General features: G+C 49.1%; 1 protein-coding gene across 1 annotated transcript; it reads left to right on the top strand.

The window, feature by feature from the left end:
• The first annotated feature begins 901 nt into the window (after positions 1-901).
• On the top strand, positions 902-23,669 carry SLC9A6 (solute carrier family 9 member A6). The gene is made up of 16 exons (XM_032123811.1): positions 902-1,184; positions 7,156-7,355; positions 7,710-7,787; positions 8,432-8,508; positions 9,411-9,523; positions 11,093-11,198; positions 14,029-14,170; positions 14,395-14,500; positions 14,725-14,813; positions 15,019-15,132; positions 16,708-16,819; positions 17,196-17,349; positions 17,517-17,547; positions 18,751-18,830; positions 19,445-19,550; positions 20,350-23,669. Exons 1-16 carry the CDS (start codon positions 917-919, stop codon positions 20,623-20,625), a joined length of 2,052 nt encoding a protein of 683 aa, XP_031979702.1. The 5' UTR covers positions 902-916; the 3' UTR covers positions 20,626-23,669.
• Positions 23,670-27,832: the final 4,163 nt, after the last annotated feature.

Genomic DNA, 27,832 nt, shown 5'->3' with positions numbered 1-27,832 from the left:
GCCAGTGGTGCCCGAGTTAATTCCCGCTTTCCACGTGTTTAACCTCAAAGCTTGAGAAACCAGTGCAAGAAAAAACGAGGTAAAGGGATGCACACAGCACGTGCAGGAGGGACGCCCCTGGCAGAGCCAGGCTTGGGGCAAAGCAAAGAAACACCAGGGTCCCACACAGCTAAGCGTCCTGGGTCTTCCATGACCCCAAGGCACAAAGGCAATTCTTTGAGGGCGTTTCCTACAAGTCACCTTGAAGTTGATCATTGGCATTTATTACAGCCCTTGCCCCACCGGCTCCACGCATCGCCCCTATTAACTGGTAAACAAGGTGGGAAGTTTACCCTGATCCCACTTCGGGACTGACGGCAGCTCTTGGCACCATCCACATGCCTTGGCACGGTGTGAAGGCACGACCACCCTCCAGGTTCCCCTGGACCCCGTGTCCCCATGAGCCCGGGCCGGGGTGTGTCCTGCAGGACATCCCTCCAAAGCACCCCGCGCACAAACAACACCCGCTGCCGTGCGTGGCCGCGCTAAACTACCTTGCACCAAGTCTGTCTGGGGATTTCTTTTCCCTCTTGCAAACCCCCTTGAACTCTGATCACCTACCCCCTTCTTGCGCACTTCTTCGTCCCCCACATCCCGTTCCTTAGGACCCGTCCCAGCTTCCCCAGGGCTCATCGCAGCCCCCCTGGCAGTCCCAGACACGCCCTTCCCTCACAAACCTCGCCTTACGAGCTCCCCAGGGCCACCCTTGTCCCCTGCCCCCGCTCCCCGTCCCCCTTTTCCCCGCTCCGTCGCTGCCAGCCCGCCCCCGCTCGCTGCCGGCCCGTCCCTATCCGGGCTCCCCGCTCTGTTCCCGCCCCCGGCGCCTGCGCCCAGAGCCGCTTCCTGGTGTCGGCGGGGCCGGGCCGGTGCCGGGGCGATGGCGGGGCCGGGGCCGGTGCTGGCGCTGGCGGCGGCTGCGGGGCTGTGGGCGCGGGGGGCGGCGGGCGCCGAGGTGGCGGCGGCGCATTCCGGGGCGCTGGAGGAGGAGATCGTCTCCGAGAAGGCGGCGGAGGAGAGTCACCGTCAGGACAGCGCCAACCTCCTCGTCTTCATCCTTCTGCTCACTCTCACCATCCTCACTATCTGGCTCTTCAAGCACCGCCGCGCTCGCTTCCTCCACGAGACCGGGCTGGCCATGATCTACGGTGAGCGGCGCCGCGCCCCACGCGTGCATCTGCCACCCCGCGCACCCGTTCCCTGGGAGACCCGTGCGGGAGCTGCCCCGAGCCCTGGGAGCCCCATTCCGACCAGTCCCGGCTGTGCGGTGGGCCAGCTGCGGGGCTGGGTGCTTGCCCGACCGGCCACTCCCATGGCAGCCCCAGTTGGGGACCAGTAGCGCGCCGTTCTTTCGGTCAGTGCCTGGTGGCCCCTGCCCGAGGGTCTGCTACAGGGCTTGTTTGGTGGGCGAAGGGGTGCGGGGGGACAGGACACATCCCCTCGTGGGTGCAGCTGGACACTGTTGTGTCACCGGGACAGCCCCGTCCTGGTGTGTCCTGTGCTGAGCCTTATCTGGGTGTTGCTGGAGGGAGGGTTGGTTGTTTTCCAAACCCTAGATATGGAGGGCTCTCGAGGGCAGAGTTACTCCCAAATCTCTGGCAGTGAGGAACTGGTTGGGTTTTTTCCAGATGGCCTCACAGGGTGAAGCTGGTGGGGTCATGGGTTACCACGTCACCGAGCACTGGCAAGTCCCACTTACCTGCTCCAGGGTCGAGAGTGGGACTTGGGGCAGCACATCCCAGGTTGGATGGTGCTCTGAGCAACCTGGTCTAGTGGAAGGTGTCCCTGCCCATGGCAGGGGGGTTGGAACTGGATGATCATCATGGTCCCCTTCCAATCCAAATAATTCTGTGATTCTGTGATCCCACATGCTGGGGCCAGAGGCTGTGTTTCCACCCTGTGTTTAGAGCATCCAGATTTCCAGAAGCTGTCCAAGAACAGTGGAGAGGCCATTTGGGGGATTCTCTCACCCTTTGCCACACTCAGGGACCTGCAGAGCCATCAGCCTTCCATGCTGCTGCCTGGGGACCTGTGTGCACAAGCTCCTACCTTTAGAGTTCTTCCTCCTGCTGTGACAGGACCTCTTGGAGAGGAGCCCCATGTGTATTCCCACAGGAAGTGGAGCAAGGCTGTGGGTCAGTGGAATGAGGCTGTAGACATTTGCGTATTAGAGGTGGCCTGTGATTTACTGAGGTGACAAGGCCTCATGAAGTGGCCTGAACCACAGTATGGAGGGACCGTATATAGGTCTCCCTGGGTTATCTGGCATGACTTCGAGTTCTACCGAAGTAGCACTGGGAGCTGTGCTGGAGAAGTGATTAACATGGCCTTGGATCCATATCTAGGGAAGATTTGTTGAATTTAGGATTGAGAAGGCATCTCCTGCTGCGCACTATAGTTAGTGTCTGTCCTCTGTGCGTCCCTTGCTGGCTGGTGGTGATGTGTGACCACACAGAGTCAGACATGGCCAAATCCCCCACCCAGCAGAAAGCTTTCATCTGAAGGCTGTGGCTTGACCTGTTTGGGCCACTGGCTTTCGTGATCCCAAGTTTCAGTTAATTGGAAGGATGCTCCTTCCAGTTAATGCTCCTTCTAAATGAAGGGGTGGAGACACTTGCGTCAGCCCAGAGGCACGAAATACTGGTCTGCTTTTTCAGGGGCACAAAATACTGCTCTGCATTTTCAGATTACTTCCAGCCACTGGTCAGGGGGGTTCAGACGTTTCTGGCCTCCTGTCCAGGGCAGGGATGGTCACCTCCTGGGACAGGATCTGTGCTGTGAGAGGACGTGCTTCCAGCATGGAAGGTCTTCTCTCTCCTGCTGCCCCAGAGCTCCTGACATGCGACTTTCTGTTCTTTCCATGCTTTCACGCTTGCCTTTAACCTTGTTCTTCTCCTGGAGCTTTCTTCCTCTTGTTCCTCCTCTCTCCCTGACCTACCTGAGTGCTCGCTTTATTCTCAGAGCACAACCTGGGTCGTTTCAGTCAATCCATAAAATGCACCTTTTCTGTCTGCTCTTCTGCAGACTGTGCTTAGAGCATTGCTGGTGAAATCAGTAATGTCACTTGTCTGATCATACAGAAAATTCCAAGTTTTCCCTGGTATCAAGGCTTTTGGCATTTGCTTCTCAGGTAGTGGCAGCTGCCATAGGAAAAGGGGTGTGTAATTCCCAAGGACTGGTGAGATGCTGTTGTTTTACAGTGGCAACTTAAAATCTGCAGGGAAGAAAGCAGGTATCGCTGTCCCTGGCTCCTTGCAATGCTTTCAGTCCCAAGGAAGTTCACTGAAAACATGGAAGGGCTGCAAAACAGACTCTGAAATCTGAGCAAGAGAAGCAATTTGCGAAAGCTTGTATTTTTCGGTTTAAAAAACCCAACAACAACTAAGTCAAAACTTTTGCATATATCTCTTTTGGCAAAACACATCAGTTTCCTTGTTGTCTTTGTTTTTACTGGAAGTTACAAGCTCTTGCTCCGGGTGGGTTTCGTTTCTGTCTTGCAAATCACACTGTCAGCTCAGAGCTGATGTTCAAGAGCTGGACACTGGCTGGAGTAATTTCACAGTGATAGACAATAGTTGCTTAGTAGCCCTTAAGCTTCATTCCAGTGTTTAAAATGAGTTTCCCACATCTGAGGTACTCAGCATTTAGGATAATTAATTTAACAATTTTGTTTCAGTTCTTCTCAGAGTCTGATGGTAGATGTGCAGGAGCTTCTCTAGAAGTTTAGTTTCCTTGTACTTGTTCCCACTTGGTCTCTGGATTGCATGTGTCTAAACTGCTTGTTGTCAGGATGTCTTCAGTTGCTACATTTTTCTTTCCTTTTGGTGTCCAGATTAATGCTTGCCTGGGGATCCTGTCTGCTCCCATTGTTGTTAAGTGCTGGGTTTGGTAATATATTAGTCTTCATTTAAAACATTACCTCGGAAATGTTCAACAGCACCTTAAAAAAAAGCCCATGGGCTTTTGTTCTTTTTAATGAAGTCAGGAGAAATGCAATGAAAATAATCTCTTGCACTTTGCATAAAAGAACTCAATTAATTTGCCAGCTTTGCCTTCAGCCTCTCAAGTCCTTGCAGCTTTTGGCTGGCAGCTTCTGTGGTGTTGGGTTCCCTCTGCTCAGCTCAGCTCCCTCCCAGGGCTCAGTTTTGTAAAACTTCTGGCTGCAAAAGCATGTTGATACTGGCTCACACGTTGCTGCTGGGGCAGCCCTGTGAGTGCCCAGAGAGTCTGAACCATTTCCTAAGAGCCTCTTGGAACCAGGAGCACCTACACAGTCCCCTGGGCTTGGTCCAGGGAGCCTGAGCTCAGGACTGGACTTGGTGTCTGGAAAACCTTGTCAGGTTTGTCCCAAGTGCTTCCAGTGAGCTTTGTTGGGTGGGGAGGATCAGATCCACTGTGGAGCAGAGGGGCTGCTGGTGGGGCTGTTTAATGTTAGTGGAATAATTGGTTTCCAGCAGAGCAGCAGGATGCTTTCCCTGCAGGTAACTCTGACAGTGTCCCTGTGTTGGAAGCTGCTGGCAGGGTCACACTCAGTGCCCAGGAGCAATTTGTGCATTTGTGTATTTGCACATGGGTGTCTTTCCCCAACTGGTCTGGGGAGCTCTGGCAGCCTCCCAGGCAGCCTATTACTGAGCAATACAAAACGTCTGATTTTGGGACTTCCAAACAAGGGTCCTTGGCAGATATTGTAGGTTTATCTGTCCCTTTTCCCTTACCCCATTCCTGGCCAGAGTGGGAATTTGGCCCTGTCTGGAGCATGGCTGGCACCCAGTGCCAGGAGCAGCTGCCCGGATAAGGAGATGGCGGAGGAGCAGGGTGCTATCAGATGTAGCACTGCTTTGGGACAGGGATTAAGAGTGGAGAGGCAGGTGAGTCAGGATCCCTTTTGAATTCGCAGCAGTGACTCCTTGTGTCTGTCCCTCCTTCCTCCTGTCCCTCCTCATTTCCCAGTGCTGAGCCCGGGTGTTAAAGGGGTTGCTGAGTGGGTTTCCTTCCATCTGAGCAAGGGCAGGCAGCTGCTGGTTTCTGATTCCTGCATGAACCTCTGAAATCAATTTTGTTTTTAAGAAGAAACTTCTTAGAAGTCACCTCAGATAGTTCTGGAGGGCTGCAAAGTGTGGTGTAGCTTAATAGCCATAAGCAAATGTAAATAACCCTTTGAAACTCTTTTTATCCCAGTGAAGGATTTTGGTTGTTTCCCGTGGTACCTCTGGGATTGTCATCTTCTGGGTGAAAGGAAACTGGGATGTTTTGTCCCACTGCTGTGGTGCCATGCAGCCACTGCCACATGCTCATGTAAATACATGCTGTGGCACCTTGATGTGCTTGACATACTTGCTTTCATTCTATAATTTTATTTCTGGACCACTGGAAGATCACAGGAACAGAGGCTGGCAGAAAAGTAAGCTGAAGAATTCCTTTTGGTGTCCCCTCTAAGTGATGGTGGTGTAAAAGCAGATCTCAGCTGCTCTGCAGGGTGTGACATGCCCTGAACTCTCTTTGCTGGAGCTGATTGTGCCTGGCTGTGCCCAGAGGGAACTGTTCTGTGACTGTTGGGGTGATTCAGGGCAGGATAAAGCCCAAAGTGGTGAGCACCTGATTGATGGTGCATGGCTTGAAAGCACCAGTAGCCTTTTAGCTCACCTGTGCTACAAAGTGCTGTATTATACCGAGGTTTTGGGTCTGTCCAGTCCCTGAGCTATGGTGGGTCAGCAGTGGTGACTCTGTGTGCAGCTACCTCCTCTGCCTCTGCTCATGGCCTGGGTGTGTGTTCTGGTGGCCTTGCTGTGTGTAGCACTCCCTGGGGCAGGAGGTGGGGGCTTTTCTCCTGGCCATCGGGAAAAATAGTGAATCTTGTCCTGGAAAAACTGTGGCCAAGGGAGAGAAGTCAGAAAGTGGGTGGCAGATCAGGAACTGGCCGCAGGAGATGCTGCATGAGCTGGGGCCCCACAGTGTCCTGCCCGGGCTCTGCTCTGAGAGGTGGTGGCACAGGAAGAGTTGGCTGTTCCCTTCGGTCGGGGTTGTGCCCTGCCTGTAGGAAAGCACAGAGCAAGGTCTTAATTAAGGCAGCAGTAAGGAAGCAGGAGTGTCCTGGGAGGCAAATGGAGAAACTTTCAGAGTGTTGCGGTCTGTGTTTAGTTCCCACGTGTCTGAAAGCTTTTCATAAATATGTGGTTCAGAGATGGGGTTAAGATCCAGGATTTCTGTGGCGGCTCAGGGCCACCTTAATCAAGGAGTTTCCAAACTCTTTTGTGCTGAAGGCTACATGGAAAGGTGTCTTGTGGGACACCCCTCTTCCCCAGCCTGCAGATGTGAAAACACTCTGCCAGGAGAGCACTCAACACACTTGAATCTGGATTTGAGACCTCAGACAACAAAAGAAAAATGCCTTATAAATTGCTGACTTGCAAATTAACCCCAAAATGCCCCTACTTAGCAGCTGAGCTGGAGGCAGAGTTGCCTCACGGGGCTGCCCGGGGGCTGCTGCTTGTGGTGCGGGGCTGAAGTTTGCAGGGGCAAGGAGTAGATCTGGATGGTCAGCCTGGACTGGGAAACAGGTTTTTATGTTTATATGTTTATATTTTAAAATGTGGTTTTATAAAAATGGGGAGGCCTGGGAGGAGGCTGTATTGTGCTGCAGCACCTTAGGAAGGATGCTTGCCAGCCTCAGAGTGTTCAGGGTGGTTGCTGGATATCATCTTTAATCCCTGCCAAAATGAAGAGTTTAATGTATCAATGTCAGGTTTCAAGGTGCAAAGGGCACAGTTTGGGCATGTGTGAGCAGCACCTGGGCCAGCAGTGCGAAGTGCTCACCCTAAAAACCTAGCGTGCCCTCGATGTTGGCTGTTTGCTGCACTGGAGTGAGGGTCTGACTGATTGCTGGGTAGTTCAAATCCTTCAGAACTTGTCCATGTCTGTGTTAGAAACTCCCCATGAGCACAGAGTATTCACCTGGCTCACAGGGGACGAAGGTGTTTCAATTCACACGGGCAATTACTGGGTTGGTGGTTGTGCTCAGCAGCTGAGCAGAGGGTCAGGATCCTGGTGCTGCATCTGTGCTCAGAGGGATCATTCTGGGAGTTTGCTGTGGTTTGTCTCACAGACCGTGTCCCTCCCCAGGTGTCCTGGTCGGTGTGGTCCTGCGCTACGGCATCCACGTCCCCAGCGATGTCAACAACGTGACCCTGAGCTGCCAAGTGCAGACCAGCCCTGCCACGCTGCTTGTGAACGTCAGTGGGAAGTACTATGAGTACACCCTGAAGGGGGAAATCAGTGCCCAGGAGCTCAACAACGTCCAGGATAATGAGATGCTGAGAAAGGTAAGGGAGGCAGTGATGGAGAGGTGAGCAGTCCTTCCCACTCCCTCCACGGGGATGGGTCCTGGATCTGCTGGATTAAGTGTTTTTGTTTTGGTTTTTTAACTTGTGATTGTGATGAGTAGTAATTTATATGTTGAACACAATGTAATGAAACTCTAGTTTTAGCTCATCTCAATTTAAGCTGTTAGACTCTGGGATTTGTCTCCAGAAGGTTCCAGACACATCCTCAGTGTTGCCCCAACAGAATTCACGTGGTGGGGGTACAGGGCTTTCTCCATATATTACTTTCTTATTTGTGTTTCATCTTGCAAAGTTTTAACAAATCATTTTACTGTTTTTTTTTTTTCTTAACAGGTGACTTTTGATCCTGAAGTATTCTTCAACATTTTGCTTCCTCCCATTATATTTTATGCAGGCTACAGCTTGAAAAGGGTACGTGCCTTTACAGTGCCGATGTTTTTAGCTCCTCTGCCTCCAGAGAATTTTTAGTACTTGCGAGTGCTTTAATGCTTGCTCAGCAGGCCGTGGCTGTGGGGGTGGGTATGGTTTTCCCCAGCAAATATGGGATTGTGGGAAGCAAAGGTGAGAGTGCCCCCGTCATTCTCGTCTGCCCCTCTGCCCTGGGAAGGGTCAGCGACTTCAACCGTTTCCAGCAGGGGTTTTTGAGGTCAGCCAGGCCATTTCAGCCATCCCAGCTTTCAAAGCACTTGGGAGTGTGGGAAGGTTTTAGAAAGCAGCAGCTCTCTGAAATGCTGACTTGGAAGGAGAGGAGAATGATGCAGTTTAGCTTGCGGGAGAAGGAAGGAGGAATGCTGCTAGGTTAGGAAATCAGTTCCCAGGACTTGGAGTAGCACCTTATTAAATGCACAGGTATGAGAAAATGGTACATTCATGTTTATTAATGCTGCATTAACTGGTGGTCTGGCACTGTGCTGTGCTGGGCACCCTGTGTCTGTCCAGTTCATGGTGTCTGAGCTGGGTCCAGGTTGCTGTGGACACTGTGTGGGTGCCTGTGTGGGCTTGAAATAAATCGTTAGCAAAATATAATTCAGTTTCTGTTTTTTTTCTCCTGCTAGAGGCACTTCTTCAGAAACTTGGGATCCATCCTGGCATATGCTTTCCTTGGCACTGCCATTTCCTGCCTGGTGATTGGGTGAGTAGATGGAGCTGGTCTGGTTCTTCCACAGGGTTTTGAGCTGTGCATGGGAGAAGCGCCCTGAGCCTGGAGCTGAAGCTGCTAATCCCAGCTCTGAAAGGTCACCCAGGCTCTGCTACTGCTGCTCAGCAGCAGCAAATAATACAATTTACTGCCCGAACTTCTGCTGCATGGACAGGGTGGTTGCTGTCTAATTGCGAAGTGCTCTCAGCATCCCATGAGAATAGTTATTCATGGCAAGAAAAGATTCACACTTCTCTGAAGATTGTCTTGAAAAATCAGCAACTTCAAATTAGTGAAAGCATAAGCCCTCATAAACTTGAGACACAAGAGTAGAGGGCAGGATCATAAAGGCTAGTGAGCACAGATGTGTTTCAAATCATTTATCCCTCTGTGTAGAGGCAGTTGGATGATTCCCACTCTGGCTGGTAGCACACAGGCTGGCATAGGGTGTTTTCCAGTGGAGTCCAGTGGACTCAAGCAAACTCAGCATCTGCATTATCTGCTTCTCGCTGAAAGTTTTGGCCATTTCAGAGTCAGTTCAAGGTCACCTCACTGAACTATGTTAATGTGCAGCACTGCAAAGTGATTGTGCGACCCCATAAGCCTGACTGCTGCTTTCCTTTAGCCGTGACGTGCTCCTGGAGGAGTTCTGCTCACAGTTCCCTGCTGGCACCATGTTTGTGTTCCAGTTCAGAGGGTGCTTTGATGTGTGTGGTTCAGTGCTCACCTCCAAGATCATGGCCCTGGGGTTTCACCAGGCTCGGCCCATCCCATGCAGTTCTTTGGTGTTCTGGCATTTGGATAGCTTTAATCTGGTAAATTCAGGGAAATCAAGCCCATATGAATGTTGTTTTGATGCATCGCAGAGATGTGTAACTGCCTTTTCTGATCCCCAGCTCTGTCGTGTACGGCTGCGTGGCGCTGATGAAAGTCACTGGGCAGCTTGGGGGAGATTTCTACTTCACTGACTGCCTCCTCTTTGGGGCCATTGTGTCAGCTACCGATCCAGGTATGTTACCCACTTTCCCTACATTTTGGCCTGGTTTGAGCTGTGGGGCAGAGGGGAAGAAAATCTGAAACCCCTGAGAGTTCCCTCCTTCTGAATTCTGGAGCTTAATTTATTTGTGACATTCTTAGAGGTCAGATTTGTCTCTGTGCCTTTTAATTTTCTTCAGTTATGTGTAATACAGCTTCCAAACCTCTGCTTTCCTGAATCCTTGTTTGCAGTGAAGTCCTAGGCAGCCTCTCTCTTGACTTTGTTGGGGTTTGGCATTGTGTATCTGCTACCCTGTGCCAGCAGCTGTTGCAGAACAAGATGCATAATGTGGGGAGGGTTCAGTTGATAGTGTTAGTTAGTTTAGCTATTTTCTCCTGCTTCCAGTTTGGTTGGATTTTGGCAGGGGCTAATCTAATTTAAATTGGATTAATGAGACACCTTAATGAGCAGTACTGAGGACAGTAGTGACATCTTGGTTTACTGATGCACTTTATAAATCAAAACTATGAAAAACATGCCATGTCCAACTAAATTGAATTTAGTTCATGATAGCTTGCATGTGGTAGCTGTTTACTTGCATACTCTCACTTCATGTGAAAACACAGGACCCAAAAAAACCTCTCTTTGCTCCTGCCCTTTGCTGAGTAGGGCTGGAAATCTTCTAATGCTTAGAAATGCTGCAGATGCGCTGTCGGTGTTACGTCCCTTCTTTGGGCTTGAAATAGGAACAAGAAGATTTTGCAGGTAGAAATGGAGTATTTCCCTGTGCATAAATGGGTTAAACCCCCTCAGTGTGCCCTGAGTGCTGTTCGAAAAGACTTTCACGGAAGTTGATTGGAATTGGCTCAGCCCTCAGCCTGAACTGTGCCCAATGCACCATGTGGTACATCTTGCTTGCCTTGGATATTGTGATGTTCCTGTGAGGCTGACATGCAAAACCTGCTGCTTTCCATTATCTTCTTGGAGCTGTTGGATCACAGAAGAGCTTGAGGGAACTCTGATCGCTGCCAAGTGGCTGTAAATCACAGAAACCCCCACATGGGGTTTGAGCCGATGCCTGGCTATTTCCAGTTAGGTCTGAAACGTTATGTGTCTGTGCTGGCACTTAGAATGTGTTGAATCCAGGGATTTCTCTCAGAGTATCAGGAATGGAAAGGAAAGACTAATCTCACCCTGGACAAGCCTGATCCTTCTGGCCTTCTGCATGTAGAGGAGGCTCCCCCTGATGCTCCAAGCTGGGGGCATCCTAACAGCTGGGTGGCTCATGCCAGCCTGGTACTGTGGTCCAGCCCATGAGCTCAGACCCTGGGAAGCTCAGAGCAGAGTTTGTTTATGTCTGCCTGCAAAAGATTCAATAGGCCAGGATGTGTTTTAGTAAAAGGAGGAGGGAAATGATGAATCAAATTCAAATCTGAAAGAGCAGAAGGAAGAGTATCAAAGGGAGCACGAGGGGCAGCTGGCACCATCACAGCAGTGGCACAGATGTGCAGGAAGGCAGCTTTCTAAAAAGGACATTTTGTCTTTGATTACATTGAAACAGCAGCACCTTTTTGAATGTCTCTCTATTTTTCTATTTTTCAGTGACTGTCCTTGCCATATTCCATGAACTCCAGGTTGATGTTGAGCTGTATGCCCTTCTCTTTGGCGAAAGCGTCCTCAATGATGCTGTTGCCATAGTGCTGTCTTCGTAAGTGTCTTCTCTTTTTATTTAGAATTGTTATGTGTGTTACATGTCAGGAGTTGGAGGGAGCCACTCGGCCTTGCCCCTGTAAAATAGGAGCATGGGTGTTTGCAAGAGCATCTTAAGTGTCCCAAAAAGCTGTAGTGACATTCTGATGCATGTCCTCATCGCTTACCACTGCTTGGGATTACGGATTGCCCTTACAACTTCCGCCTGCATGATGGATAGTTTCGTTTTGCTTTTGTGGTCAGTTGACCCATCCATAGGGAAGATTTTATGTCCCTCTGAAATGGAAAAAGCACCACATCTGCTTTTCAGCCACAAGATCCCACTGAAACCCTTTGCTGATGGCTTTGCTCCTACCTGCATTGCTTCCCATTCATAAATACCTGCTTTTGTTTAGGTGGAAATAGCTGGTGAAGCAGCTGTTTCCTTTCTCTCCCCACATCAAGGAGTTAAATGTTCTTACAGCTGGAGTTAATGCCCTTGACTGAACACTTGGGAAACTTGCTGCCTTTCTAAAAAATGTTTTATATTCTTTAATATTTTATGTCCTCAGTATGCAGGACGTATTTTATCTGCATTTTCACTATGTTGTCGTCATGGGAATTTGTTTGGGAATATATAATACCTGCAGTGGTGACAGCTTAACATATAGCTAAGACTAATGGAGAAAATATTTCTGGAATACTTGCCACTCCAGCATGCTGGTTGTGTGGGTTTTACTGGAGGCAGCAAGTAACACATTGTGAGCTGTGTGTTGTATTTACTGAATTGGGTGCTTCTGTTGAGGTTTCTGGAATTCTTTGTATTGCTCACTCTGGCTTTTTTGCTGGATGTGTCACCGCTGGTGCGAGAGGAAACGCTGCACAGCCAGATTGTGTTTCAGAAGTGATCATGAGTGAGGAGGGGATGGGGTCTTCCTGTCTGTGCTGGGAGATTCTGGGTGGGAGTGGGTGGATTCAGCTTCAGAGTAATGGAATTTGTGATGAATCTCGGCACGTGTGGGTGACGGCACCGCACGCAGTGATTTGCCTCTTGCTCTGCTTCAGAGCAGCTCTGTAGCTGTTGCTCTGATTTCCTGCTTTCCTCTCTCCACAAGCTGAGCTCAGTCCACCCCCTCCCTGAAACAGGATAATTTGTACCAAGGCAGCAGCTCCGAGTTCATGCAACAGTTATTTTATTTTGCCTCAGCACTGTAGGCAGGGGAGGATGAGGAGCTGGGCTCTTCGATGGCTTTTGCTGGGTCTCGGTGCCCCACAGCTCCTCTCCTGCCTGCTTTCAGCCCTGGACAAATGTTTGTTCCTGTGCTTAAGGAGCAGGATCTGTGCCTTTCCGTTCCTGTCTTGGCCTGGCGTGGCTTGGCAGCGGGAACTTGTTGCAGGATGAAGAGGAATTGAACCCAGAACCGAAAGCTGGTAGGCAGTGAGGTGCCAGGGCTGCAGTTTGGGAGCAGAGGGGGTAAATGCAGCTGCAGGGTCTCTACCTGCTTCTTCCAAAGGGAGGATTCACAGGGATTAAACACCATGGGGAGGCCCATGGGCAAGAACAGGGGAAATAAAGGGCAGCTGGTAATAATGTCTTATTGGCAATGCAAAAAACAAAACCAGGAGAACTGTAAGAGGTTAAAATGCAAAACCAACATCCAAAGAGTTGGTTATGGAGGGGAAATGAAACCAGTCTGGATTTAAAAAAAAATGAAACCTGAAAACCCAGAATAAGAACATGTTGGTGAATGAGAAGTATAAGATGGGATTGATGAAAGGAATTAAATCATGGAGAAATCTGCAGCTTGCAGTGTAAAAGGCAATGCAGAAAAATGAGATGTATTAAAAGCAGGAAAGTTTAGCAAGGGAAATTACCTGTGATGTGTTGGAAAGGGGAGGTTTGTCATTTGTGTTGCAGAAAAATGTTGGTGTGTAGTTTGGGGAGAAAGCTGCAGGATGTGTGTGCAAGGCAGTAAGTGTCTGTTCTCAGCAGATTTAACAGCAAACGTTTAAAGTTCACATCCAGGAGTTTTAGCAGAGTGAACCAAGGGATTGCTAACTAGGAAGTTAATGTTTGCGGTAAGTTTACATCAAGGAAAGTGATATAAGGAGTTGATAAATGGGGTTTAGGAGCTGGATAAGGGCCCCCCTGTATCTCAGCCTTTCCAGGTAGAACTGTGGAACGGCTGATGCAAGGCTCAGCTCATCAGGAGTTAGGAGGGAGCAGATTGGCAGATGGGATCAGCACTGCAGACCTGTTTGCCATCTCATCACAAAGGTCTGTTGAGGTCTGGTGGATGCAGAGAATGGTGTTGCTGTCGTGCATGGCACTGCCTGCCCTTGCTACCCTGTGGTGTTGCACTTTGGAACTCGGAGCAGTGCAAACTAAATGTAGTGCATGTTAACTGTGGCAGAATGGGAGAAGTTACAGCTCTCCAGGGGATGTTCACATCAGCCGCCTCAGTGGAGAAATGCAGGTTTCCCACTTGAATGCTTTGTGGCCCCACAGCACCTGGCATTACAGAGAGCTGGTGCCAAACCTCACAAATACCACCATAAATGACACATCACACGAGGCACAGGCTTTGGTCTGCTGCTCTCTAATGTCCAGGAGCAAATGCAGAGCCAGGCCTAGGTGGGGTAGCTGATCCCAAACTCCCCAGGACAGGGAGCATGTGCAGCCACTGCACGCCGTGATCCCAGGGGATTGCAGTGTGCTGTGTCTCCCTGGTTCCTCAGGCTCGGTGTTTGCAGCAGTTGTAGCACTTTTAAAGGCTCATGTAGCACTGTGAGGTGCCTCTCCCTCCAGACTAAGCAGTTTTGTTCTTGTGCTTTCCCTCCTCTTCCAGCTCAATAGTTGCGTATCAGCCAGCGGGTGACAACAGCCACACATTTGATGTCACAGCGATGTTCAAGTCCATCGGGATCTTCCTGGGGATATTCAGTGGATCTTTTGCAATGGGAGCAGCTACTGGAGTTGTGACAGCTTTAATATCCTTTTCATGTTTGTTTCTTTTTCCAAGTGTTTGCATAACAGCTTCTTTTTTTTTCGCTGCACTGCATTTCACCCAGATGTTTAATTTTTTTTTCCTAAATTAATGAAGGATGGTGCCATAGCCTTTTTAGGGACAGACTGTGTAGCTATGATACGCAATTGGATTTGATAGGTTGCTAGCCTGCAGTGTCTCTCCAAATTGTCCTTAACCATCTGCCACGTCACCAAGTTCACCAAACTTCGGGAGTTCCCATTGCTGGAGACCGGCTTGTTCTTCTTGATGTCCTGGAGCACATTCCTGCTGGCTGAAGCGTGTGGCTTTACAGGCAAGCTCCAGCACAGCCCTGCCTCTGGGATGGAGATCTGCAGGGCTGATGGGGCCACCGAGTTTTGCTTCTCAGTATTGATGGCAGCCATGGCTCTCCCTCTGCTTGCAGATGTTTAATGATTCTGGGTTCTGGGGTTACTGCATTAAGTTCCCTACAGTCCTGGGGTGCAGCTCAGCTCCATTTTCCTGACCAGGAGTCTAATGTGATGCTCTGCTCCCCAGGTGTGGTGGCTGTGCTCTTCTGTGGGATCACACAGGCCCATTATACCTATAACAACTTATCTACAGAGTCCCAACACAGAACTAAGCAGGTGAGAACTCCTCAGACCCCTTCAGTCTCTCTGAATTTCAATATTTTTCCTTCCCTCTGGCCAGAATTACGTGCATCTGTCTTTTTACAGCTGCATTTCACTAGAGTTGCTTCTGCAGAAGTATTTATTGCATGACCGATGGGCTAACATGCTTTTCTTGTTAAATCTATATTATGTCTAACTCACTTTTGTTTTTCTCTTTCAGTTGTTTGAGCTTCTGAATTTCTTGGCAGAAAACTTCATCTTCTCCTACATGGGACTTGCACTGTTCACCTTCCAGAATCATGTCTTTAACCCTACCTTTGTGGTGGGGGCCTTCGTATCCTTTGGAGCCCAATTTGTAAGACAAAGAAAGAAAGGGAGAGGTGCCTCATTCCCAATTTGTGTTTTTCATTCAAATGAGTGGGTTTGTTTTTTTCTATCAGTCTGGCTTTATTTTTAAAAAGGGATTTCTGCCATGTAGTGGTGCCTTTGCTGGTTATTTTAAGAACACTGAGATTCTTTTTCCAGCTTTTCTGTTAATTTTTTTTTCTTCCCCGTCTTCTCTCCTCTCACGGGCATCCGAATCAGCTGCTGCAGGGACTTGTCATTCAATGTGACCATGATGCCAATGCCAGGCGTTGTCATGTGGCACCAGGAGGGGCTTTGCAAAGGGGGGGGCTGCCTGGTTTAGCTGTTTATTTCCTCTTTTCTATGCTAGTGCACTTGGTTAACCCTGAAAAAAGCCTTTTTTTGGTCAAACAGCACAGTTACAGCTACAGTAGGTGCCTCTGAATGATGTCATGAGAAAGGATTTCCCGTTCTGCAGGCTGATGCTAACAGGAACAAGGGCCCTGGTATGTCTCAGAAAAACAAGAATTTTGAAGGAATTTTTTTCATGTCACAGGGAAGCCAGTTAAATGTGCAGAATTATTTTCACCCTTTGCCAGCACTGAAGCAAGTTTATACTGATAAACAAAACATTTTTGCCAATGCCGACCCATGGGTTTGCAGCAGGCTCAGGTGAATTTCTCTGATCAACTTTTGTGGGGTTGCAGTGGGGCAGAGGGTGTGGAGAGCAGAGAAATGCCATTTGGGCAGTTAAATTGGAATTTTGTGCTGTGCCTCTTCAGTGGGAACTGGCTAACTCGCTGATGAAATAGCTTATTCATGAGAGAGATCATGAAATATGTCTCTTATGCAAATTGTGATGTTCAGGAAAGAACATAAAATCTAGAAGCATTTTCCATATTATTCAAGGCTGTGCGGAATACTGGCTCCAAGATTATTTTTGCCATCTGGGTGCTGGTATTAAAAGACACAGCTTCAAAGATAAAAAGCAGTATGAAGGAGCTGGTGATTCTTGTATCTCACAGGCTATGAAAACAGAGAGAGTATTAAGATTTTTTTTTCCTTCTCAACGGCTGCTGCTTTCATTTTGCTGAATAATCTTTGGGAATGGGACTTGGCTTAAAGCTTCAAACCCAGCTGTGAAGTGTGGCGTGCTGGGGAATGTCAGAGGGGTTGTCATAGCTGTGATAACTTGAGCTTCACAGAAGACAAATAATTCTTGGGGTGCCAAATGGACCTGGTAGCAGAGAGCGTACTGTGGTAAATGGTGGTTTTTCTCTCCTCTCACTTGTCTAACATGTCCTTTCATCATTTCCCTTGTTTATTTGTACTTGTCTCTGTATGATATTCCTGAATTGCAGTGTGTGCTGTGTTTCAGCGAGGCAGTAGCCTGCTCTTCCCACAGTGCTGTAGCACTCAGAGCTGGGTTATTATCTTTGCAGCCAGAGCACTGGTGTTTCTGCAGCTCTCAGTTTCTGTTGGGCAGTAGAAACTGGCTCTGTGTGCGGGTGGGATGTGATGGGAGACACAGGAAGAGCAATTTCCTTAACATGTACAAATACAGCTTGCTATCTTCCTAGGAAGAGCTGCCAATATTTACCCATTGTCATTTTTACTGAATTTGGGGAGAAGAAATAAGATTGGAACGAATTTGCAGCACATGATGATGTTTGCTGGTATGTTACTGCATCCTTCCTCTGACCGTGTGGCCCGCTGGCACTTCCTTGCCCCTGAGGACCTGGAAATACTCCTTATTCAACACTAAATCTCTTATGGGCAATGTCTGGAGGGGAGGCTGGGCAGGAAGGGGCTCAGTGGTTTGAGATGTAGGAATGAGCTCCTCCTGTCCTGCTTTGAATGCATGGCATAGGGCAGGAAGAGTCTTTGCCTTTCTGGGCTCGGAAAGAGGGGTGATAAAATCATCACTGTTCTCCCTTGGTGGTGGATGTCCCCAGCAGAGGGGCAGCAGGATGTAAACCCCAGATGGGAAGCTGGCCATGGGGGTGGCCTGTGCTTGGGCTGACACAGCTCCTCTGCTGTCCCTTCCCGCAGGGCTGCGAGGAGCCATGGCCTTTGCCCTGGCCATCCGTGACACGGCCACGTACGCCCGGCAGATGATGTTCAGCACGACCCTGCTCATCGTCTTCTTCACGGTGTGGGTGTTCGGTGGGGGCACCACGGCCATGCTGTCCTGCCTCAACATCCGGTGAGTGCAGGGCTCCCCTGACTCAGCATATCCTTCCCCTCGGCCTGCCCTCAGCTCAGGGTGCTCAGCTTTAAGAGACCAGAGGCTGATCTCATCGTTTCCCCTGGATCCCAACCTGCACTCCCTGGCACTGTGTGTGTGACACCTTTCTTGTTTTCTCCTCGCAGGGTCGGTGTGGACGCGGATCAGGAGAACGTGGTGAGTGTACTCTGCTGGGCACCTCTGCAGAGGAATCTGCACTGCACCCTCAGGGCAGGGTTTACATCCTGACCCTGGGGATGCCTTTCTGTACTTTGCTTCCTTCCAGCTGCGGGAGTTTTTAGCTCCCCAGGTGAAAGAGTTTGCAGTCAGTGGGAGTCTCAGCTTTTCTGTGGTCTCTGGTTTTCATGAGCCTTGTTTTGACTCAGCTGGAAAGAAGGGCTCAGAAGTAATGCTGGACTGTTTAGTCAGTCCACGTTGCTGCTGCAATAGATTCAGTCTCTCCCTTGCTGGGTTTGAAATAAATCCCAAAGTGAGCATGACATGGAGGCTCTGCCTCATCCTGGCGTCCAGGGCAGCACAGAAACACCATTTACTGACTCATTTTGTGTAGCATCTTCTGCCCATCTTTTACCCATGGGTACCCTCAGCCCCTGCTTACGCCCTTTTCCTGTGGATAGTTACGTAGAAGCCTCAGAACCACTGACCACACTGAGATAAATGCTGGAGCCCCACAGCCTCGGGAGTTTTCCTGCCTGGTAATTCCAGCTGTCTCATTCATGTGTCTGCAGCCTGGTCATGCTGTGGCTGTGGCTCTCCTTGGTTTCAGTGTGGATTCTGCACCTTGGAGATTCATTTTATTCAGAGCCATTTATTGGGCTGTTCACGTCCTGGAGAGGAAGCATCAAATGTGACAGGCAGCCCAGGGCCATAAATCTGTAAGCCAGATTTCTATGAAATACGTAATTGTATTCATAGTCCCCTCCAAACAGTTTCATACTTTTTTTCTCTGACTAAAAGGAATCCTGGAGTTCCCATAATGCACAATTATTTGCATACAGCAATATCAGGCGAGATCTGATGGAGGTTGGACCTGTCAGTCACTGTTAAATATGACGTCTGGGTGCAGCTGGCTCTGAGGCACTTTAAACCTTGGGGCCAGACACCAGAAGGCTCTAGCAGCAAAATGGTCACTGTGCTTTGATACCACCTCCCTAAGATGGTTGAATGCTGCTCAATGCAGCCAGTTGTGAACATCCTTATACACACAGCAGCCCAAAGGCTTCTTCTGAAGAGGCGATGGGAAAGTCTGTGTCTCTTTGTGTCCCCTGGGGATAATCCAGTGTCCCATGGGGTCTCCTAGCCCTGATCCAGGTCATGGCTTGTTGTCCTGCCCTTCTTTAATGTTTTGCTCTCCCACAGGGTGTCCCAGAGAGCGAGAGGAGGAGCACGAAGGCTGAGAGCGCTTGGCTTTTCCGCATGTGGTACAACTTCGATCACAAGTATCCTTGAGCTCCAGTCGGCATGTGCCATGTCAGATCCCACTGCCCAGACACCTCTCACTTGGACCATGACTTGCTCTCTGCTTGGCAGAGGAGCCAGTGTTTGCTTTCCCATGACATTGCTGTGTTTTGGTTTGCACCTACTTGTGTCTGTGGCTGCAAGAAATGACCATTCCCACCTGCTGTCAGTGGGAATGCAGCAGGAGTTCCATTCAAAGCTGGGCTCTCCAAGGTTGCAATCATGGGGGTCCTCAATCTCAGGGGCAGGCAGGCAGGAAGGGATGGGGGTTTTCTTATTTGCAGTCCCTCTTGGTAGATCTGTGCTTCTCCTCCCTTCCAGATGCTGTGCTGTGAGTTAGTGGAGGAGTGACGTCAGGCTGAGGGGCACAGGGTGATGGGACAAGCGATGCTGCTGAGCATCTTACCAGGACTGTGGCCTGCTGTGTTTCATTGCATTCTTGTTGCACACCATTACAACTTCTGTGATTCTACGCGTTTGTGTCTCTTTGCTTTCTGTGCTTTCCTTGCAGTGCCGAGTCCTTCAGTGCTGCCATCTCACTCCTTGACTCACTGGCATGGCTCCATTCCTCTTTTTTCCTTAACCCTCTCCGTAGCTATCTAAAGCCTCTCCTGACACACAGTGGTCCCCCGCTGACCACCACACTCCCGGGGTGCTGTGGGCCTGTTGCTCGGTGCCTGACAAGCCCACAGGCGTATGAGGTAAGTCCTTTAGTGTCCTTTCTGTCACAGTGTTTTGGGTTTGACATGTTGGTGTTTCTCTTTTGGATGCTGTGCTGCAGCATCAAGCTGGGAGCATGAGGGAAATGAGACCTTGAGGCTGATGGGTGAGCTAATTCCCATGAGCATTTTGCTTTTCCAGCTCACTGTTGGGTCATGAAGGGGTTTGTGGTGTATTCATGGTGGTTCCTCAGTGACTGGCTCAGTGAAGTTGTCACAGCTGTCCTTCCCCAGGCCCAGCTGGGAGGAGACACAATTCCCTATCCCCTGCTTGCTTCCAGCCTTGCAGCTGAGCCATTCCTGCAGCCCTTTCAGCTGCATCACTCACAACCAGAAAGGTTGCCAGCATTGTCATGCCCAGGGGTCCCTCACAGTGGCAGCTGTCCATGCCAGGAGTCTTCTTGGCCTGTCTGCACAGTATCAGCATCAGGTTCCCTGACAAACCAGAAATGGCTGTGATGGGTCAGCAGTGCAGGTCCTGTGCTTATGAGTGTTTGGTCCTGTCACAGCCACTCAATACTGCATTCCCCGTGTACCTGGCTATGGGACCAGAAAGAAGAGAGCTGGGAGGGCCCTTTTAGGCAGTCTGCAGAGAAGTTCTGCATGGTGTGAGTTACCTGGGCTCTGAGATGTGTGTGTGCCATGTCCGGTTCTGGTCATGGTCGTGGCAGGAGAGTCTGTGACTCGGTGCCTGTGTCTCTGCTCAGTCACCATCACCATGCGATTGTAAATAGCTATTCCAGAAGAGTTTAACAGCACTTTCCTCCTGTTTGTTCCCCAGAATCAAGAGCAGCTGAAGGACGATGACTCCGACCTCATTCTGAACGACGGGGACATCAGCCTGACATATGGAGACTCCACGGTGAACACCGACTCGGTGGTGCCCGGCGGTGCATCCCGGCGGTTCGTGGGGAACAGCTCAGAGGATGCCCTAGACCGGGAGCTGGCTTTTGGGGACCATGAACTCGTAATCCGGGGAACACGCCTGGTCCTGCCCATGGATGATTCGGAGCCCCCCTCAAACGTCCTGGATAACGCAAGACACGGTCCAGCATAAGGTTGCTCGGTTTAATTCACAGTAATATTTGCATATATGATAAAGAAGTATGTACTACCTAAAGTCTAATGCATGTCTCAAAATGTCTAAGCTGTATAAATATTATTTATATGGTGTCAGAAGAATATAAATATTCTCTGCCAAGCACTTGCAAAGAACAAGCTGCAAATTTAAGTTAAAAACTGTGTTGACTGCACTATATAGGGTGGAACTGTTTTAGCGTAAGAGTCTTTTGCACACAGTGAGCTTCGTTAGTGTGTGATTTAATGAAGGGTTTAGTTCCCAGCGGGTAAGTAAAGGAGCTGTGACTCCCTGTTCATCCTCTGAACCTGGGAGAAGAGGGTGGGGAGTTGCTGGTGAGCAGTGGAAATTGCTTTCTAGTCAAATGAGGATTGCTGAGTTTCTTTTGGTCTCTAATCTTTGGATAGTCACGTTTGAAATATCAGTAAAAAATCTGCCCACAGACCCTCTTGCCAGGCAGTGGATGGTGATAAACTTGTTTCACTGTGGGAACCTGGAGACCTTCTGCTTTTTAGTGACCCTCTGCCCAAGCCCTGCTTTAGTGGGCTCATGGCAGACTCCAGCCAAAGCTGACAGCAGGTGGTGTCCAGCTGCTCAGATGGGAGAAGGAGAGAGGGATGGTTGGTGTCTGTAGTTGTGTTCAGGAGAAGGAGGCAATCCCACAGAAACTACACCAGGTGTGCACAGATTTTAGGTCTGAGTCCATCTTTCAGCTGTGGCTCAAGCAGCTTTCTAGAACCAGCCGTTAGATCCTCTTTTGGCAACTAAATTTCACATTTGGGAAGTAGCCATGTCTTTGCGCAGGCGAATCCCTGTCCTGCAGTCACAGTTGTAGCCAAGGTGTGCAGAGCTGCCACAGCTGCACTTGGGGCTGTGGAGCCCAGACAACCTCAAACTCGAGCTTTAGGGCTGCAGATCCACACGGTACCTCCGGAGCTCTCCAGAGGCATCCAGCTGGTACTGAAGGGGAGCCCTCCGTCCATCCTCCCACAGAGTCAAAAACCATTGCACTTTGTTTGATAACTCCTTAGCATGCTGTGTGTCTGCAGTCCCCACCCGACCTTTCTTGTGTCTCTTTATCATTTAATGAGAAATGTTTGCAAGTTGGTTTTTGGTTTTAATTTACGTTTTTATTTTCCAAGGAAGAGCACAGAACAATTTCCGATTTCATACTAGTGTTAAAAGATTTATTCTGTAGTTATGGGAATGGCTAAAGGTGCAGTGAAACTGTTAACCCTGACATCTTTTTTCTCCTGGAAAGGGGGAATCATGGAAATTTACTGTATGTAATTTTATTATCTATTTTATCTACAGTTTTTCTATACAAACCTTTCAGGGTTACTGGTGCACTACAGGCCCATTCTGGAGCTAACCCTCTCCAGAGGGCTTAAACAGAGGTATTTAAAATGAAAATACATGAAAGAGAGCCAGGTGAGTCTGAGCACTCACAGCTACTCATTAGCTGTCTTTGGAACAAACTCTGCATGTCTCAGGATGACTCTGAGACCTCAGAGCAGCGTCCCCACAGCTGTTTTCCCCAGCATCACCTGAGAATTGGAGGAGACAGGAAATCCTGACATTTCAAGTGTATATGTATAGTTGAGAAAATAAATCTATGCTTTTTTTATTTTTTTTCATTTTCTCAGGTCTAAGTAACATTGCCTTAAATTTATGGATGTGAAACAATAATTATTTTGGCAGTTTATCCCCAAGAAAATGCTTTCTTTTTCCTTCTGAACAAAACGTGCAAGTGTTGCCATAGGACTTCCCTAGAAGCAGGGTAATGCTCTGTTTATATTTGGATATATTTGGGGCATCTTCCTTGCACCTGTAAATGGCATCCCGCTGTTAACAAAGTTGTTGGATTAGTGCTGGCCTTTGTTTCCTACTATGCAGGAATTCCATAAAGTGAGTGTGCATTTTATATGGTGTCTGTAACTTATCTTCGTGTGTTTAAAAAAAAAAAACCAAAAAAAGGAGAAAAAAAAAAGTAGGAACCTGTTGATTTTAGGTTTACTGCATCACTTCTACATCCTGTTTTTCGCTTGTTCTGCCTTTTCGAAGAGGTATGATAAATAACTACCTCTTGTTTTTTCCTGTATAGCCTGACTATGAATTCAATTTACAGAGTTGGTGCAGCTGGAGGTGCAGGACAGTTCTGCTGCCCTGGGGCTCCCTCCCAGGCATTCCCAGCTGAGGTGCAAATTTGCTGCGAGGTGGCCTCAAGGTGATGTTTTCCCATGGCTGTGGTAGCATTCCTCTCTTTCTCTGACCCTTTGACTTCAGTAATTTGTTCACTCACTGTAAACTTGCCAAGGCATTACCCGTAAGTCTCAACTTTTTGCACCAATAACAGTTCAGTTAGTACATCAAAGGAAAAAAAAGTTAACCAATGATGATTTTATGGGTTACCTTATGATCCATATATAATATAATCAGGATGTTTTGAATAGCCTTAATCAATGAATGAAATTCAAGAGTGATTTCATAAATGAATGGGATTCATCCTCAGCTGATTGTTTTCTTTGCTGGGTTGCAGCAGAGCACACAGGAAGGCCTGGTGTGTGGAGACAGAGCCCTGATGCTTTGTGCTGCAGATGGAGTTAAGGGTACCTTGGAGAATCAGGCTGAGACGTTTTGCCAAATAGATAAAACAGCCCTGAGAAGGCAGTTTACAGCCCCCACAAAGATTTAGAGAAGGTGCCCTTCTTCTGCAAATTGAATTTTCATGGTTTTTGCACATGAAAAAGCATTGTAGGTAAAGTTATGATTTGTACTGGTACTGTCAATTTGTGTGGTAATGGCATTAACCCTGTAGCTATGATGTTTGTGCAGCTGATCTGTGATAGCTGATGATCACTATTGGACCTTCTGTTTACACTGACTAAATCCTTTACTGTTGCATTGTACTGTGAAAGAAGGATTATGGGCCTATAAAAGATTATTATTTTTTTTTTGGAATTGTGTGTACTGTTTCATTAATTCACACAGAAATAAATCTGTAGCAAAGTGACGACGTGCCACTTGACCTTCTGAGACCAGTTTGTTCATGGCCATGGCAGCAAGGACTGGAGGGCAGCTGGGCTGGGGCGCACACTCTGCCTTCACCCCAGCTCCTGGGACACACCTTCCTTGCAGGAACAGGTGCTGGGGAGCAGAGCCATGCTGGTTTCCAAAAGCTCCTCCAGGAGCAGCAAATCCAGCTGGGATAGCGCTGCTTAGTCCCAGCCCTGGAGCAGAGTGGACCTGCATAGAGGCATCACCATGGGGTGTTTGCAAAATCAGGGTTCCTGAGCTTTCCCAGGCTTTTATATCCCCTGTCTGTTGAATTTGCATTTGGGCTCCTGGCTGGTGATTCTGCCCACTGACTCCCGCCTGTACCATTTCTTTTGGTGCCCTGTGCTGAAAAGGCAAGATGTTCAAATGCTTTACAATCCTTCAGTACAGAGGGCACCTCAGAAACTTTTCAGGAATCTCTTTCTGAGGCCTTTGGTTCACAAAGGACAACTTTCATCCCTTGAATGGTGTGAAACCACGTTTTTACAGCTCTGCCTCACTGCAGGAAGGTAGCCCTGACACCTATTTAAACACACTTATCTCCCACCCATAGCAGCAGGCAGCCAAGGGGCTGTCTGTGCTGTTTTCCAAAGGGACTGTGGTCTTTGTGTGGGGTGGTGAATCCTGAGCTGTCCTGCTGGGCTGTCCTAAAACTGAGATGGCAGCTCACAAAGTGAGTGAGAGGGACTTGCCCAGCATCACACTGGTTGTGGGTGGCCTGTGCTACTGGAAGTTACAGCAGTGGGACAGGAGACAAAGGTGTTATATTATTTTCTTGCTATGAAATGATGCTAATTCCATTGTACACTCACACCTCAAAATCCTGACAGTCGGAATAAACACCACTAATCCCACTGGATACGTGCCATCCAGCCCAGCTTGGGTTGGACTCGGGCATGTAACTAAAACAAACAAGGACATCATTTAGCAATTGAACAAATGCCTTTTGGCAGCTCTTCACCTTCCCAAACCCTCAGAAGAAGTGTAGCAGACCCTTTCAAAAGGATTGTTTCCGTGAAACAAGGTATGATTCAGGCCCTGCACCATTGGTGAGGGGTATCCCCAGCACCCAAAATATAGCTGGTGTGTATCCACCTCTGGTGTGTATCCACTCTCCACAGCACAGGCAGCTGCAGGTGGGCACCCACTGGGATAGGCTCACTGTGCCAGGAGCTGGCATGTTTTATCAGCCATGCAAACATATTTTGAATAGGTGCTGTTCAGAGGCGCAGCAAGCAGGGACAAGGCAGTTCCCTGCATGGTCTGGGGAAGGGGGGGCTTTCCCTGCAGGCAGGTGCACAGAGCTGCCATTTGCTGGTTAGTCCCTGTTTTATTAGCTCTGCTCAGTTTGGGCTGATGAGGGGCAGTTTTCAGTCAGTACCATCTGTCCACCTTCATGTGGAGATCAGTAAAGCGCTGGGAAAGGGGCCAACACTGGGTATCTACCGCCTCAAAAAAATCACAGGGCTGCTTTTAGAGCAATCCTGTATTGCCATGCCCAAAGCCACAGACAGTTCCGCACACTTGGCTCTGCATCTCCACATCATGCTGGGGTAGCATTTATATGAGGAAAAATTTTTTAAAAAGCAAGGCTTTGATTCTTCTTCCTTATCTCATCATGGCCTGCAAGGAGCTCTGGTCCTCGCTGGGTCCTCTAGATGGCAATATTGGAAAGGACAGTAATTGTCCACCACCACGGTGTCCCTTCAGGTGCGGGCCATGCAGAGCCCACTGGCCCACCCCAGCTCCAGAGACCCTCCCCATCCCCTGCCATGTTCACCATACCTCATGCACCATCCAGCTGAGTCCTTATAGCACAAAGGAAAGGAGACCCTGTTGCAAGACCCACTGCTCTGACACCCTGAACCCCTTCACAGGAGCCACCACCTTCCAAACACCTGGGAGTCTGGAGGTGCTCACAGACATCTCCCCTGCACCTTGTTTTCCCCTTTAAGCCCAGCTGCTTGTTGGCCAATTTTTTCCCTATTAAGCTTTCAGAATGAGAAGTTTAAGGTCAGTGGCCACAAGCTCATTGCAGGATGAGTTTTGGTCAGAGATGAGCTGCAGTCCTTGCTGAACTGCTGATGCATCTCAGAGCTGGTCCAACCATACCCCAGCACTGAGCCTGCAAGGGCACCTTCCCCCACGTGCTCCCATGCCTCACAGGTGCTTGTCTCACATCACCTGGGCACTGGGCCACTCCTAGGACTAGGCTTTGCTGACATCTGCAGCCAGTTTGTGGTCATCATGTCTGTTTGCACTGTTGCAAGAGGACTTTCTCTTGTCACAACTCCAAAACAGTGCTTCTCACCAGATGTGGGGAGTTTTGCGGAGGAAACTTCTTGGTGAGGTGAAGAGAGGAGGTGGGGGTGGAAGTGCCTCTCAGATGCCAGAGGGCCCGAATATAATCTCACAATAGTACATTGCAAAAAACATTCGGCCACGTGTCTGTGATAGGAGAATAATTGGAAGACAAGGCAAGTAATATGGAAACAGAGAAATGGTGTCCTTGCTGACAACCCTAACAAAATCTGCCAAGCTGTTGAAGGAACCCAGGAACTGGGAATGTTTGTGTACTCTGTGTCCAGTGCAGGCGTAGCAACACTGCCAGGCACAAACACTGTGTATACCCCCTGCTTTCCACCTCCCTCCTCAGCTGGGAGCCATGTGTGTGTCATTTATCCCAAAGGCATTTGCAACACACCTGGTACCTTCAGCCACATTAACATCAGAGGCTGCTTTGCACCTTGCTGGCAGGGGCAGTGCTGGGGACAGTCTGGCTCCTGGTACCCTACTCCCTGCCATGGCTAAGTGGGAACTGGCACAGCAGCACAGTGGCTCTGATGTCCCTGAAAGCTCCTGAACCTCAGATAAGAAGTACAGCAAAGTCTCAGTGTGTTGGCTGCTGCAGAGGTGAGGTGTCAGGGTGAGGCTGTGACTGGAGAGATCAAAGCCAGGGAAAGCAGGATTCCAGCCGGTCACCGCTCAGGGCTGCTGGAGGTCTGCTCTCAGAACAGTGTTTGGGGAGCAGCGACTCTGGAGCACGTTCCTTTGGGACCTGCAGTCCTTACACAGCCCCTCTTGGTGCTTTTCCTTTCTCCAGCCCTCATAGTCCCTGCACTTAGAACGTGGGTCAGAGGCTGCACTCTTAATGAGTGCAGGAGTCCTGTAAGGTTCAGGACTCTGGGGTAGCAAAGCCTTGAATCTGTTGTCCAGTATTTAGACATGTGTATATACGAAAGGATTTGGTCTTTATTAATTGTCCTTTCATAGGAAATTCCACCAGCTCTCCTCCTCCCAGGGGTGCCAAGGATGCTCCAGCCCCAAGGAGCCCATATATGGTTGCAATCTCCTAACCTTGCATGTTCCACAATAGTGTGGTTGTGACTACTTTTAAGGATATGTGTGAACATTGCTCCCTTTCCTGTGTGCATAAACTCCCAGGAATGTGGAAAAAGATTACAAATGTGCATAAACTAAAGCTGTCAGCTCTGTACAGTGTGTCAGCCCTTCTACCTGCAGCAGCTAGGGTAGTTATGCCAACCTACCCACACAGGTGCTGTGCTGGGCAGGTCAGGCACTGCAGGGGAAAGGATGCTTTGAGAATAGGAAAACACCAACTGGCTGAGTGTGGAAACACTTGGCAATGTAAATGTGCCTGGGCTGAGACAGCAGCAAAGATTTTCTCTTGCCCTTCCTCCACCTCGTGCTGGTCTGAACCAAAATACACCTTTTCTGGGTAGTAGCTCCAAGGGTACAACCTTAAAGACAGCTAAGGACAGCAGGTCTCCACATCCTCACAGCATCCTCATTCTCTGCAGTGCCTTGAAGTATCTCCTCTGCACCCTTTGATGATGGATGGCTCAATCTGCTCTTCTGTAATACAGTTCACTCTTAGAATTCACAGAGGTACAAGAGGAAGGAGAACAAGAGATGCAGCATTACTTACTCTTCCCTTTTCTCAGGTAGTTAATATTAATCACTGGCGCTTTGGATATGTTATGTGAATTCTCCCAGGTTCTGAAGCTTTGGAGATCTGCAAAAAGAGAGAAGTGGAAATGTCTGTGTATCTCTGTGACAGATGGGCCAGGTTTAATACAAATCTCTTCCCTTCTCCATGTACTCTGCT

This window comes from Corvus moneduloides, chromosome 14 (genome assembly GCF_009650955.1).
Source record: "Corvus moneduloides isolate bCorMon1 chromosome 14, bCorMon1.pri, whole genome shotgun sequence".
Lineage (NCBI taxonomy): Eukaryota > Metazoa > Chordata > Aves > Passeriformes > Corvidae > Corvus > Corvus moneduloides.
The sequence above is the reverse complement of the archived record's forward strand: the minus strand, read 5'-3'. Positions and strand labels throughout refer to the sequence as shown.